This window comes from Trichomycterus rosablanca, chromosome 19, assembly GCF_030014385.1.
Source record: "Trichomycterus rosablanca isolate fTriRos1 chromosome 19, fTriRos1.hap1, whole genome shotgun sequence".
Lineage (NCBI taxonomy): Eukaryota > Metazoa > Chordata > Actinopteri > Siluriformes > Trichomycteridae > Trichomycterus > Trichomycterus rosablanca.
The window spans coordinates 19,145,830-19,161,586 of record NC_086006.1 but is presented as its reverse complement, the minus strand read 5'-3'; the positions used below and the strand labels follow the sequence as shown (position 1 = coordinate 19,161,586).

Genomic DNA, 15,757 nt, shown 5'->3' with positions numbered 1-15,757 from the left:
AATTAATTTACAAGTGCTTCTGTGGGAATAACAAAACAAAAGACTGAGGCTATGAAAACAGTGGGTGGGACATTTTTTTTTATAAACAGATGTATTCTGTGGGGGATTTACCAAGCCTAAAGTGATTTTAATAATTGCTTGTGTTTTTTTGCAATCTTGGTAAACAAATTTAATCTGACATACAAACTGAAACATGACATGAGAACATATTTAGTTGTAAATCAGAAAGATGTTTCCCTTGCTTTATGTAAATTCAATATTCAACTCCCTTCGTTTTAATACTTGACATACATCCAGTGCATCCATCCACTTTGAATGTACTTGCGATATGTTTTGGCTTTGTACGTAACCTAAACTGCTCAAAACATTAAGGGAACACTTAATCATCACAGTCATGTCCAGTTAGAAATCATAAGCCATTGTGAATCAATTCCAACCGCTTTGGTGAAAATGAAAGTGACAATGGGTGCACTGGAGAGACAACAGCAAGACAACCACTACAAATTAAATGGTTTTGCAAGTGGTGGCCATATATAATGATATTTACTCTGTCCTTATCCTTCCTGTCTAATTCTTCTCTGGTCTTTTATTTTGCTAGTGTCCTTTTCACTTGTAGCATGAGGCAGGACCTGCAACCCATGCCGTACAGAAGGTCCAGCTCCTTCAGGATGGCACATCCATACGTGTCATCGCAAGAAGGTTTGCTGTGTCTCCCAGCACAGTCCCAAGAGCCTGGAGTAGATACCAGGACACATTACAGAAGTGCATAAACTCAGCAGTAGAACTGCTTCTCATTCTCTTCTCATTGGTATAGGAAGAGAAGGAGCACTGCCAGGCCCCACAACATGACCTCCAGTGGAGACACCATGGTGTTATGCTGCGTGCAACATCATCCAGCATGACCGGTTGGCCAGTATAAGTGATGATCATGGGAGGCATATTCTTGAGTGGTCAGACAAACCTTCACATGATAGCTAACAGCCTGACTGCTGTAAGGTTTTTGTGATGAAATCCTCGGAGCCATTGTCAGACCTTACGCTGGTGCAGTGGAGCTCCTGGTGCAGAACAATGCCTGGCCTCAAGTAACCCTAGTAGGCAGTTACCAGAAGACAAAGGCATTGATGCCATTGACTGGCCCTCATGTTCCCCAGACCTGAATCCGATTGAGAACCTCTGGGACGTTAGGTATCAGTGCATCTGACGCCGATAAGTAGCCCCATAGACTATTCAGGAGCTCAGTGATGCCCTGATCTAGGTCTGGAGGGAAATCCCACAGGAAATCATCCAGCGTCTCATCACTCATAGAGAGCGCATAAAGGCATGTGTTGGCCATACACACTACTAAGTCACATTATAAGTTACCATGATGAAAAGTGCTCCTCTAATAAAAAATTACGGGAGTTAAGCATGTGTAACAAACATTAAATACTTGAATACACCGATCAGGCATAACATTAAAACCACCTCCTTGTTTCTACACTCACTGCCCATTTTATCAGCTCCACTTACCATATAGAAGCACTTTGTAGTTCTACAATTACTAACTGTAGTCCATCTATTTCTCTACATACTTTTTTAGCCTGCTTTCACCCTGTTCTTCAATGGTCAGGACCACCACAGGACCACCACAGAGCAGGTATTAATTGGGTGGTGGATCATTCTCAGCACTGCAGTGACACTGACATGGTGGTGGTCAGTGTGTGTTGTGCTGGTATGAGTGGATCAGACACAGCAATGCTGCTGGAGTTTTTAAACACCTCACTGTCACTGCTGGACTGAGAATAGTCCACCAACCAAAAATATCCAGCCAACAGCGCCCCGTGGGCAGCGTCCTGTGACCACTGATGAAGGTCTAGAAGATGACCAACTCAAACAGCAGCAATAGATGAGCGATCGTCTCTGACTTTACATCTACAAGGTAGGAGTGTCTAATAGAGTGGACAGTGAGTGGACACTGTATTTAAAAACTCCAGCAGCGCTGCTGTGTCTGATCCACTCATACCAGCACAACACACACTAACACACCACCACCATGTCAGTGTCACTGCAGTGCTGGGAATCATCCACCATCTAAATAATTCCTGCTCTGTAGTGGTCCTGGGCATTGAAGAACAGGGTGAAAAAGCAGGCTAAAAAAGTATGTAGAGAAATAGATGGACTACAGTCAGTAATTGTAGAACTACAAAGTGCTGATAAAATGGACAGTGTGTGTAGAAACCAGGAGGTGGTTTTAATGTTATGGCTGATCAGTGTATGTGATAATAATATGTACTTTATTGAAATAGAAAGCATCCTGAGGTATCGGCTGTGCATCCTCAGAACCAAGTGTGCTCTCCATGGTGCTGGAACCTGGTGCCCAATAGGAAGCATGCACACTGTTCCATCAGCTCAACAATGGGATAAACCATCTGTATTGATTTGCACTGCGTCACCTTCGTCTGCATATGGCAGTGAATTTATGCAGCAGGGTTCTTTTGTTTTACCTTTCGTTGTGAAATGGTCACCATGCCACTTTTAATTAATCTAATTAGCCTGGGTAGTTGCAGATCACATTCCATTTTTTCCACGCAAAGTTCAGCCGCTTTAATTGTCCATGATTAGGTGTGCTTAGACGGTGCCTACAGGCGTTTCTGAATTAATGAGGTTCGTGGCACTGGTAATTTTAGCACCGAAATAAAACACACAATCCAATTGATTCAATTAGCTATCAATTTACCACCTGCAATCCTAGTCACTCAGGCAGGCTAGGAGTTTTTCTCTGCGAAAAAGGGAAAAAAAATCACTTTTCAGCATCGGTTATTTCCCCGGCAGAAAGCTATATATTCTATAGATTCTTCTCTACCCATCCTCCTCCACTCCATCTGCCCATACCCTATCCCTCCCCCTCCTCTCTATTTCGGGCTTGTGGGCGTGGGGGAAGAGCAGAGCCTTAAGACCAAAAACCTCAGTGTCAACCTTCACACAGATTTCACAGATTTTTGTACAGCATGACTCGTTCAACATACGTACATTACAGACAAAATCATCCCAAAGGATTAATCAACTAGGTGTAAAAAAGTATGAGGGAAAAAACCTCTCTACCGTTTTTACCACGTTATAGACGGATCATCAGAGTTGTGCTGTAAACTGCCATAAACCAGTGATCTTAAATGGCAATGGTTTTATGTTCAAACATCTGGCTATAAAGTGTAACCAGACACAAATGAAAATGGTTCTATGTGAGGAACAATTCATCTCTAGGAACAATCCAGATTATTGTACTCGTTCTCTTAGAACTGATATTCTCTCGCACTCTCTCTCCACCACTCATACCCGAGCAGGTCCCAGATGATTGAAGAGTTCAAAGAGACAGGTGTGGTTGCTCACCGGAGCCTAGACCTAATCAGTTTAGCTCCAACCAGGGGAGCACAGGGAGCATTGAGAAATTCACCAATCCAGATCAATGTCATATTTATTTTTGTACAATAGTGTGCATATGACATGTACACTAGATGGCAAGAAGAAATGTGGACACTTGTCCATGACCTTGTTCGACATCCCATTTCAAAACCCTGTGTGTTAATATAAAGTTACAACTATGTCCCCACCCACATCCACATGCCTTTTCCTTCCAGTCTCAACTCCTCTGACCAGGCTTTCGCTACACCCAAAGATGTTAGACAGGGTTAAGGCCACGGCTCTTTGGAGGCCCTGAGAGTTCTGTCACATCGATCTAAATAAACCATGTCTTTATGGATCCTTGCTGTGTGTACAGAAGTAAATTCATGGCTAACAAAAAGAAGCATTTAGTGTGTTTTAAATAATTAGTTTGTACACTTGTTTATGCAAGTTTGTTTGTTTGTTTATTAGGATTTTAACATCATGTTACTTTGGTTACATTCATGACAGGAACGGTAGTTACTCATTACACAAGGTTCATCAGTTCACACAAGGTTATATTAAACACAGTCATGGACAATTTAGTGTCTCCAGTTCCCCTCACTTGCATGTCTTTGGACTGTGGGAGGAAACCAGACACTGGGAGAACATGCAAACTCCACACAGAGAGGACCCGAACTGTCCCACCTGGGGATCGAACCCAGGACCCTCTTGCTGTTAAGCGACAGTGCTACCCACCTAGCCACCGTGTCGCCCTGTTTATGCAACATACTTTTGGCTATTTAGTTTATAACACTTTTATAGATTTGAGAACAGGACACTCATTTTTTAGATCTAAATTAAAAATAATAAATTGTGTCTCTGTGTTTGTAATACACTCATTTATTCTAATTAATTACTTTATCTTGGTCAGGGTTGCTCTGGATCCGGTTCCACCGCGAAACACTGGGTGCAAGACAAGAAGACATTGGACAGGGTGCCAATCTATAGCCATCCCTCCATCCTTAGACACAGCCAATGATGTCTGTGTAGATGCCCTGCCAAATTATAAGCACTGCTGAGATTTGAACCTGGATGCAGGCTAGTGTTATACAGTAGATTGATTTTCAGCAATTTTCAGTGTTTAGCAGATGATTTTATCCAAAGTGACTTACATTACAGTTACAGTCTGTGCAATTGAGGGTTAAGGGCCTTGCTCAGGGGCCCAACTGCAGCAATCTGGCAGCAGTGGGGCTTGAACCAGCAACCTTCTGATTACTAGTCCAGTACCTAGTCCAGTACCCTAACCACTAAGCTACAGCTTTATTCATATTTAACCACTCTAGCCTGTGGTCTTGATTAAAATGAATAAATGAATGAATAAATAAATAAATAAATAAATAAATAAATAAATAAATAAATAAATAAATAAATAAATAAATAAATAAATAAATAAATAAATATTTAATTCTAGCCCAGATGTCACTGTGACTCTGGATTTACTGCAACCTGGGTGGGGTGTCAAGGCAAAAATGTTGCAGTAAGATAAACAAAACAGAGCAAGAGTCGTTTACAAGAAACTAATTTTACTGTATCCGCTCACTGACTCTGTTGGGGGCTGTGAGCAGGGTATGTTGCCCTATAAAAGAACTCACACATCTGAAGCTAAGCAATATGAATAGGCTGGCTTCCTCTCTCAACACAACTGTACCCTCTTTATCCACACTCTGTCTTTCTCTGCCTTGTTCTTCCTGCTCTGCGCAGAACCTGCAGGATCTGAACGGAGGAACTGGAAGTGAAAGCTGTTTGATCAGAATCGATTTGTTCCTGCCACACCTTGGCCCTTTCACTCGGAGTATATTCTCACTCTTCAGCATACAAATGTATTTCTGCACCCACACACCAGATCATTTTATTTCAGAGTCCATCACTTTTATTTTCTCAATAGTGTGGTGCGGAGCTTCTGTTAAGATGCAGATAAGATGGAAAAGTTAGAGCCAAAGTAGGTGAAACTGAGGAAGAAAGAATGAGTGGGAGGAAATCAAAGTGAAGAAAGAAAAAAGTCATAATGGAAGGCAGCGCTGTATAATAATGATCAATACGGATCATGATTATTTTATGCAACACTGAAATAATGACTGTTTAAAAGTCAAGTAAGAAGCCGCTCAGGTGGCGCAGCGGTAAAGTACGCTAGTGCACCAGAGTTGGGTTTCTAGATACATCGTATCGAAACTCAGCTCTACCTTTCCGACTGGGTTGGGCGGCAGTATGAACAACGTTTGGCTGTTGTTCATGGGCTTAGTGGGTAGAGTCGGAGCATAGGTCCTCTTAACTGGTACAACTGCGGCCCCTGCTGGTTGGCTGACGGCGCCTGCACAGGGCTGAGGAATAACATTGAGGGGGGTGTGACCCTCCGTGCGCAGTGTCTCTCGGTGTATGAACTCGGCTCGTTCGGGTGTAAAATGCAAGTCTGTACCGATTGCGTGCCGGAGGGGGCGCAATTCGGTTGAGTGGCGTCCTCAGTCAGCGGCAAGGGGTTGAACCAGTATAGAGTACATAATCAGGGTAATTGGATATGACTAGAATGGGGATAAAAATTGGGGGAAAAAGTGGGGAAAAAAAAAAAAAAAAAAAAAGTCAAGTAAGAATTTGTGAGATCATGAAGAGGAAATCTTTTTTCGAACATGTTTAGTTTTAATTCATGGGTACAGTAAAATGACACCAAGAAACACTGCGTGCAAGGCAGAAGAAGCCAGGACAGAATGGCAACACATCACACAACTTCGGCCACCCCCTAGCACAGTGGTCCCCAACCATGGGGCCGCGGACCGGTACCGGTCCATGTCTAATTTATTACCGGGCCGCACAGAAAGAATAAATAATTAAAGATTAGAGTTACAAGAGCAATTAAATATCCAATACTCTTTGGGTGTTATTGTCCCCAATCACTACTAGGTGGGGGCAGCGTCAGGATTCACACCGATTTTCCATTATATAGTAACTATCTGCATCAGTTACTATAACTATATTATAGTTATTCTATTTTAAATCCCCCCGCCCCCACTGGTTCGTGAAATTATATCTTATATGAAACCGATCCGTGGTGCAAAAAAGGTTGGGGACCGCTGCCCTAGCAAACATAAACAACCATGTGTGTGTAAAAGCCCAGTCAGCTGATAGCACAGCTGAGATTTATTCCTGGATTTCTGCAGGAGTGGGCTGTAGACCACTGCACCATCTGAGTGTCCAGTTGAGGATAACCCAATTAACCAAATGCATCACATGGCTTCAGCCACTCCCTAAAACATAGCCAATCACGTCTGTTTAGACCTGTCGGACAAACCCAAGTGTCAATGGTGATGTGCTTGTGTAACAAGACCACTGCTCCACCAGAGCGCCCATTTAGACTGTGTGTAATAATAAAAAATAAAAATCCTATATATAACCACATGTGGATGTGTGAGTAACTTTATTTCTCACCACACATTATTCTGAATTATTCTAAAATGATACTGTGGAGACCTTCGGATTCTTGGGAACTACAATTTCCAATGACAATTTCCTTGCCACTGACGCCCTCGGCTTGCTCAATAGGGGTTTTTGGTTTGTTGGTCCTGGATTCTGTAAAGTTGATTTGAGACCATGTTTAAGGTTAAAAGCGCTATATAAACCTTTCACACCTGTGTTAATGTGACACGACAATAAAAGTGAAAGGAAAAATTTAATGAATGACCTAAAGTGGGAGATCCAACACCCACTCCATCCTCAAAAAGGCCCAGCAAAGGATGTACTTTCTGTGTCATGAGGACGGAGCTGTTGAAACAGTTCTACACCGCAGTCATTGAATCTGTCCTGTGCACATCTTTCACAGTATGGTTTGGTTCAGCCACAAAACAGGACTGATGCAGATTGCCAAGAGTTGTGGAAAGAGCAGAGATATATTATCGGTGCTCCCTTGCCCACCCTCCAGGACTTATGCAAAACAAAAACAAGGAAACCGGGCACGAACGTTTTAATCTCCTACCCTCTGGCAGGCGCTACAGAGCCCTACACACAAAATCAAATAGACACAGTAACAGTTTTTTTTTTCCAAATGCCATCTAACTTATTATTACATGCAACACTACACTTTATACATACTGTATAATACTGTAATTTCATTTTAATTGTTACTATTTATCTTATGCAATTTTGTCTGCATATGGTTTTGTGTGTATATTGTATTGTTTGTATGTTGTAGAGCAGTGGTTCTCAAACTGTGGTACGCGTACCACTGGTGTTACGTGAAGCAGCACGAGGTGGTACGGCAGATAATCTCGGAAAAGTAATTACATGCACCGAAAAAATAAATAATTTAATAATTATAAATGTAAAAAAAATTAAATTACTAATAAAATCTGTTTCAAAGTTCTTATAATTCTGTTTTAATAAAATCAGTTTAATTAAAACGAATGTGTTTTTAAAAATATTCGGGGCTACGCAGCCACCGTACTTCATTACGTCTATACTTCACGTTCGCGGTTTCCATCTCGAAATTTCAGAAAAGTTATAAGTAGTTATCAGTAGGTCTCTCGCTTTTATCAGAGCAGATCTGCGTTTGAATCTCACTGATCTCGATCCTGACATCACGAGGCTGCTCCGCTAAACAGGCGCACTCACTGAAATGATCAGTGGTAACTGCAGATATACTAGTGATGAGTCGTTCGCGAACGATCCGATTCTATTGAACGGATCTTTGAAATGAACGAAAGGAACCGAGTCTTTTATTTCTGCGCAGTTCTAGACTGTAATCCACCCATTCAGCTTCACATCAGTAGAGGGAATTAATCGTAAATTGTAATAAGAGCTGTTTATTGTCGATATTCAAATCCGAAACACTTTCAGTATCACGGAGCGCGAGACACACACACACACAGAGAGAGAGAGAGAGAGAGAGAGAGAGAGAGAGAGAGAGAGAGAGAGAGAGAGAGAGAGAGCACTTTGAACAATTATATGAGCAATTACCACCAGACGATTTTAATTCAGAACAGCAAAAAATCATAGAAAATCTAAATATATTAGAATCTACCATAAAAAACTATCAGAACCCAATTGATCACCAAATTTCACAGGAAGAATTGAATACCCAAATTAAAAAACTCAAATCCAGAAAAGCCTGCGGACCTGACAGCATCAGGACCGAGATGCTGAAGTGCAGCAGTCCTCAGCTACAGCAGGCTCTGCTCAGGTTGTTCAATATCGTTCTCCAATCCAGCTGCTTTCCTGAGATCTGGAACAGGGGGCTTATTTCCCCAATCTATAAGAGTGGAGACAAATTCGACCCCAACAACTACCGAGGCATCTGTGTGAGCAGTAACCTGGGGAAGGTGTTCTGCTGTATCATTAACGCCCAGATACAGGCCTTCCTTACCGAGCACAGTGTCCTGAGTAATGGACAGATCGGCTTTTTACCAAATCATCGCACTACTGACCATATTTACACCCTACACACCCTAATCCACCAACATCTACACAAACTAAATCATGCTAAAGTTTTTGCATGTTTTATAGATTTTAGAAAAGCATTTGATTTAATCTGGCAAGAAGGATTATATTATAAAATTATCCAAAATGGTGTAGGGGGTAAAGTCTATGACATCATTAAATCAATGTATGTCAATAATAAATGTGGAGTAAAAATTGGCAATAAAATGACTGAGGTCTTCACTCAGGGGCGTGGTGTCAGGCAGGGTTGCAGCTTGTCTCCTACTCTATTTAATATCTATATCAATGATTTAGCGGTGTTATTGGAGCAATCTGCAAATTCCGGCCTGACACTAAATAAAACGGAAGTTAAATTTCTTCTCTATGCGGATGACCTGGTGCTGCTGTCGCCCACAGAAAAGGGGCTTCAGCAGCATCTGGATCTGCTGGAGAAGTACTGTCAGACCTGGGCCCTGACGGTAAATCCTGATAAATCTAAAATCATGATCTTCCAAAAGAAAGCCAGATCTCAGGAGAGCAGGTACACTTTCAATCTAGGAGACACCGCCCTAGACCACACCCTTTCTTATGATTACCTGGGGCTCAAAATCAGCGCCTCAGGAGGCTTCGGTCTGGCAGTGGATGCACTGAAACAGAAGGCCTGCAGAGCCCTCTATTCAATTAAAAACAAATTCATTAAGATTGACATCCCAATTAGAATCTGGTTAAAGATCTTTGATAGTATAATCCTGCCCATTGCGCTATACGGTAGTGAAGTATGGGGTCCACTCAGTCATCATGACTACACTAGATGGGACAAGCATCCCACTGAAGTCCTGCATGCAGAATTCTGCAGAATGATTTTACACTTACAGAGAAAAACCCCAACCAACGCATGCAGGGCTGAATTAGGCCGATACCCATTAGTTATTAATATTAAAAAAAGAGCCCTTAAATTCTGGATGCACCTAAAATCCAGTCCCACAACAAGCCTGCAGTTTCAGGCACTCCAATCCCAAGAGCTCTACCCTGAAAAGAGTCCCCTGTGTCAGCTGGTCCAGAGACTGACCAACACACTGACCCCTAACAACCCTAACTCTCTGACCAGCACTGCTTCCCAAACACCAATCAGAATCACCCAAATTATCAAACACCTCAAAAACACTTATCTGGAACATTGGAGAACCCAAACTCAATCCCAAAACAGACTAAACTGCTATCTGACCCTAAAACATGAATACAACCTGGCCACGTATCTCCTCACTGTCCGAGATACGAAGCAGAGACAGATCCTCACCAAATACAGACTGAGTGACCACAGCCTGGCCATCGAGAGAGGCAGGTTAAAAAAGTCCTGGATCCCCAGAGAGGAGAGACTGTGTGGTCACTGCACGACAGGTGAGGTTGAGACAGAGGTGCACTTCCTTCTAAGCTGCCCAAAATACACAACAATTAGACACAAATATTTTGATCAGTTTGGAAGAGAGGTGAGCGGCTTCAGAACGCTGACAGACAGTGAAAAACTGGCCATTATATTAGGAGAGGGACCATCAGCCTCCACTGCAGCCAGATATGTACAGGAGTGTCACACACTCCGGGACAGTGAGTGAAACACCAAATAAAATATCCACCCACCCCCCGAACACACACCCCCACGCACACCCACCACACACATCGCACACCCACCACACACATCGCACACCCACCACACACACACACAATTGTTTTACTACATATTGAATATTTTCTTACAATTTTTTTTCTATGTATATACTTGTTCTTTTTTCAAATATTGATATATACTAATGTAAGCTTTGACAATACAAATATGTAAATTTGTCATGTCAATAAAGCAAATTGAATTGAATTGAATTGAGAGAGAGAGAGAGAGAGAGAGAGAAGAGAGAGAGAGAGAGAGAGAGAGACAGAGCTAGTAGTATAATGGCAAATAATTGAGAAATAAACTATAAACTTGTTTAATTGTGTTAAATCTGATTATTTCATGGCGCTTATGTTTTAAAGCAGAAACAAACACAGTCACATCTCTGCACAAGAGAGGATTGTTCTGAAACTTAATGCGATGCAACCACAGTACGTCTCTTCTCTGTAGTTTTTTTCCTTTTGAAGTAACTTTTTTTTCTCGTTTAAGTGTTGTTTGAATTAGGAATACATTTAAGGCAAGGTAGCAACATTTGATATTAATATCGGGGCTGTCTTATAGTTTACCCAGTAGCGCCTCCCGAAGAACGAAGAGCCATTTCTTTGAACGGCTCTTTAAAAGGAACCGAGCCAAAAGATCCGGCTCCCTTCAAGAAGCCATAATTCCCACCACTAATATATACACACACACCTAATTAATGTGTGCCATATGTGGTTCTGTGATGAGAAACATAGGTGGTACTTGGAAGTCTTGGTTTGATAATGGGTGGTACTTGGTCTAAAAAGTTTGAGAACCACTGTTGTAGAGAGCTAACAACAAATTCCTTGTGTGTGAACATACTTAGCAAATGAAGCTGATTCTGATTCAGATGAGCTGCCTCATGCTTCGATTCAATAAATGACAAGGTAGCTTTGAGATACCACCTGCATGCCTATTATTTAATTAATGTAATTAAATCCTACAACTGACTGCTGGTAATTCACACTGTTTTTTTCATGTAACAGTTTGTTAAACTGTTTTCTTCCCTACACCACACACCTAGCACATAAAACTCAGTTAAGAATCAACCACTGATAAATGATGGTAGATTATTATCACTGACTAAAATCCCTACATGTCGCAGCAGGGGCCAACATTTGTCATCATGAAAAATGTTCATTTACACCATCCTGAAGGAAAGGAAAACATGCTCTTACCGTCGTCCTCCTTGCGGATGTTTTGGGGACTGTGCATTCTTTCTGTGCTGGCAGGTGGGTTTAGGTCTGACAGTGCGTGATGGTGCTCAGCTGAAATCCATGTGCGGTCGCTCATATCAAACTCCTCGCTGCTTACTGAACTCTCATCCTACACATGGGCACAGCAAGACAAAGAATGTGTGCATTATTAACCTATAATGTTGAACAGTTTTAAAATAGATGCTAAACACAACAGGTATACTCTGGTTTGGGTTGCTTCGCCACAGGAGTGTTATGCGTGTCCTACAACATCAGAGCATTTTAAACATCAGTTATTGCTCAACTGAGCAATAACATTGGCAAATCAAGTAACCTTTGCACATGCCATTATGGTCAGAACTGGATGTTCTGGATCTAGCCTCTGCATTCTTTTTTCTTTCATTTCACCCTTTTGTTTATAAATTGGGTATGTACAGAATAATATAAGGATATAAGACCTGGGACACAGCAACCTTGGCAGAAACCTAGGCAAAGTGCCTGAATAAATAAATAAAGATATTAAAGTCCCTTACTGTAATTCTGGACTCTCCACATGCATCCATTTAAAAATGTTAGGGGGAAAAAACATACACGAATGACTACTTTATCAGCGCCAAACAGTTTCATGTAGCTGCAGCCTTTGTAGCCTCTGTTGTCATTTCTGTGATCATTTGTGCAGTGTGTACAGCCCAATCTCCAGCATTTTAGTAGTGTGCACTGTCCAGGGATTCAGAGTTGTATGGTGTGCACAGGGCTCAAGAGAAAACACATTCACCAATGGAGAGGTATTCTGTGTACAATGCTCAATGCTGCAGAATGTGACTGCGGGCACAGGCTGCATAGCATTATTATGAAAGAGAGATCAAAGAAACACGGTGCCACGCTTCTTGGCAATGTATTTACTACATATAATAATATTGCATTCCATTCAAAATTCCCTTTGCCATTATATGATTGAGATATGAATGACTGCATGATGTGATAATTCTAGGAAAAACTAAAAAGAGGCTTGAAATAGATATAGCAGCCCAGAAAATGTTCCAAGGGTAGCTGTATTCATAAACCAAATGCAAAAGTATAATTTAGGGATGTCCCGATCACGTTTTTTTGTTCCCGATACCGATCCCGATTATTAATTTTGATCCCGATCCGATACCGATTCTCAAACCGATACTTGAATTTTCTAGATATTGTCAAGATAAGAACTAGATAATACTGTTCACACAGTGCAAACTTCAAGTACATAACAGTTATTCAAATTAATCCAGTGTATATGTTTAACAACTAAATAGCTCTGCAGTGCTGAAGGGAAAAATGCTGCATCCAAGCTATTGCTTAATGTTTTTGTATTTTTACAAAATTAATCAAAATGAGTGAGATAATTAGTTTTACTTTAAACTTTACATTCAAAGAAAAAAAATGTTTAATGCAGTGATACACTAAAAATGAACAGAAATCTGTGTAGCAGCTTAACTTGAATATAAGAAAAAAAGTTACTTAAAAGCATTACAGTAAAACCTGAATACCAAAATAAAATGGAAAGGCTCTTTTGTTATGAAGGAAAGCCAGTTCTTAAAGTGCTTGTATTGTGACAGTGGTTTGATGGACGTTTGTACACGAAGTGAGTGTGTTTTGATCCTTTAGGCCTTCCATAGAACATGAAATAGCGTGCTTGACTCAACTGTCGGCTATTCGGTACCGCAAGAGAAGAAGTTAATAAAGTGTTCTGCTCCCGACAATATGTGAATATACTGTGCATTTATTTCTTTATTAAACGAGTGCATCACTACGTTGTTTTGTAAACCGGTGTGATCCTTAACTCACACACACTCTCACACATGAACGCAGCTCTGCTCCCACCGCCTCGTGAAACGCTCACACTGCAGACGTTACACTTCACTGTTGGACTTGTTTTACTTTTCAATTTAAAGTATTTCCACACAGCGGACATGCTGACGTAACACAAAAGATCGGGATTAAGATCGGGTTTAGTAAAGCCGATTCTGATCAATTAAAAAATGCCTTGATCGGCCCTGATCCCGATCTTTGAGTTTAGGCCTTTGCTAAAAAGCTGAAGATGAAGAGGAATTTCACTTTTTAGCATCACAACAACCAAAGAAAATGTCCACATCAACAAAAGAATGGCTTCACCAGTGGGAGATCAAAGTTTTGGAAAAGCCCAGCCAGAGCCCAGACCTGAATCCAATTGAACATCTATGGGGTGACCTAAAGAGAGCTGTGCACAGGAGATGTCCTTGCAATATTACAGATTTGAAGCATTAATGCAAGAAAGAGTGAGCACAGACTGAAAAGTCAAGATGTGCCTCCCTTGCTGATAGACTCCTACCCAACAAGACTGAATGCTGTTATCAAATCAAAAGGTTCTTCAACAAAGTATTTGATTAATGATGTGCATATGTATGCAACCAAATTATTATAATATTTTATTACAATTACATATAATTACATATTCTTATTTTTTATTCCCCATAAAATTGTTTTTACAGATTAAGGATGAAAAAAAGTTAAGAAATTATTCATCTTGGTGTCATTTTTACATCACATACAAACCTGTATTGTAACAGGGATGTGTAGACTATATTCACTGTAAAATCTGTTTTAAGCAACACAATTTGACACAGCATGCACTCTCTTGTGATTACAAAACTACAAACGACGAGTGATTAAAAAACAAAAATATCACATTTTTGTGTGACCATGGTAACCACACATGAAAACTTGCCACATCAGTGTGTACATGTGTTTCTTCCTTCTTAGTATGTCTCTCAACAGGTTTTTCCAAGAAGTTCCACCCCTTGTGCACGCCCTGAAGTGAAACACGTTCCATAAATTATTTACGTTACCTTAACCACCACAGGGAAGTAATAAAAGCATCAACAGATTTTTTTTGCTACATACTGGATTTTTTCTGGATCTGATCTGTGTGCATTCAGTGCATTGCAGCGCAGAAAAATAGGAACAGAAATAGGAACAGAAACGCTTTCAATTACTTCAAACTTCTTCTGAAAACATTAGTGTAGTTATTATAAGTTTATAAGCATGGACGGCTAATGGTTAACCTGTTAATCACAGACACCCCTAGTAAATAGACAACTGGTGCATGTGTACTGGCCATGAGTCTCGAATCGGTTCAAACTGTCTGGACTGCTTGTGTGGGACTAGTAGCTTTGCTCTCAGTTCCAAACATCACAGATAGCATAATTAAATAATGACTTCTAACCTGTGAACCATCAGCATCCCTAATTCTTATCATGCTTTACAAGGTTAAAAGATAAATAATTAAATGAAGAAAACAGCATCACAACACACCAATGATTATACAGTGGTACCTTGTAACTCAGCATCCCCTAAACTCAAAATCTTTAAAACTCGACGCCCTTCGTCGAGAAATTTGTACCCTTACTCAACATTTCCCGTAAAGTCAACGTGTTTACCTTCTTACTGGCTTGTAGTAAGACGTCATCAAAGTGCGAATATGAGACAAATCTGCATTTGTGTGAAATAACTGTCAAATTCACTCTGAAAGCACCACATGTATCTGTGTTTATCTGGATTTTCACTATTAAACTTGTGTTGTAGCTCGGGGTTCTGAACAATGGTAAGAATCCGCTTTTCTGAGAGAGTCTAAAACCCTTATCTTTCAAAAAAAAGCTTACCGTGACAATTTATTAAAATGATGACCTAGAAACACCAAACCTCTCCTAATAAGTTGTCATAAGTGCTCATAAGTTCTCTCCACTAATGAAGTTCTTCGCTCGTTTTAGTACAATAAGTCACATTAAACTTTGTGCAACAGTTATTCATTTTTAACTGTTTTCAATTGTATCTCAGTGTTTTTATATTATATTTGTGTTATTTTCAGTGTATATGTGTCAAAAACAACCCCATTATTTTACATTAGCCTAAAATATAGGCAGTTTCATGGGACCATGGAACACATTAACAGGTTTCCCATACATCCTTATGGAAAAAAATAAACCTTGAAACTCCTTTTAAACTCAACGTCATTCCCAGAACCAACTGACATCGAGTTTCAAGGTAC

The 15,757-nt window shown here is 40.6% G+C and overlaps 1 protein-coding gene across 1 annotated transcript in view; it reads right to left on the bottom strand.

The window, feature by feature from the left end:
- The window catches only part of nol4lb (nucleolar protein 4-like b), a 183,989-nt gene that overhangs the window by 81,981 nt on the left and 86,251 nt on the right, over nt 1-15,757 (bottom strand). Inside the window, exon 5 of the mRNA XM_063015015.1 lies at nt 11,677-11,824. Within this exon, the coding sequence (XP_062871085.1) occupies nt 11,677-11,824 (148 nt within the window). The remainder of the gene's footprint in view (nt 1-11,676; nt 11,825-15,757) is intronic.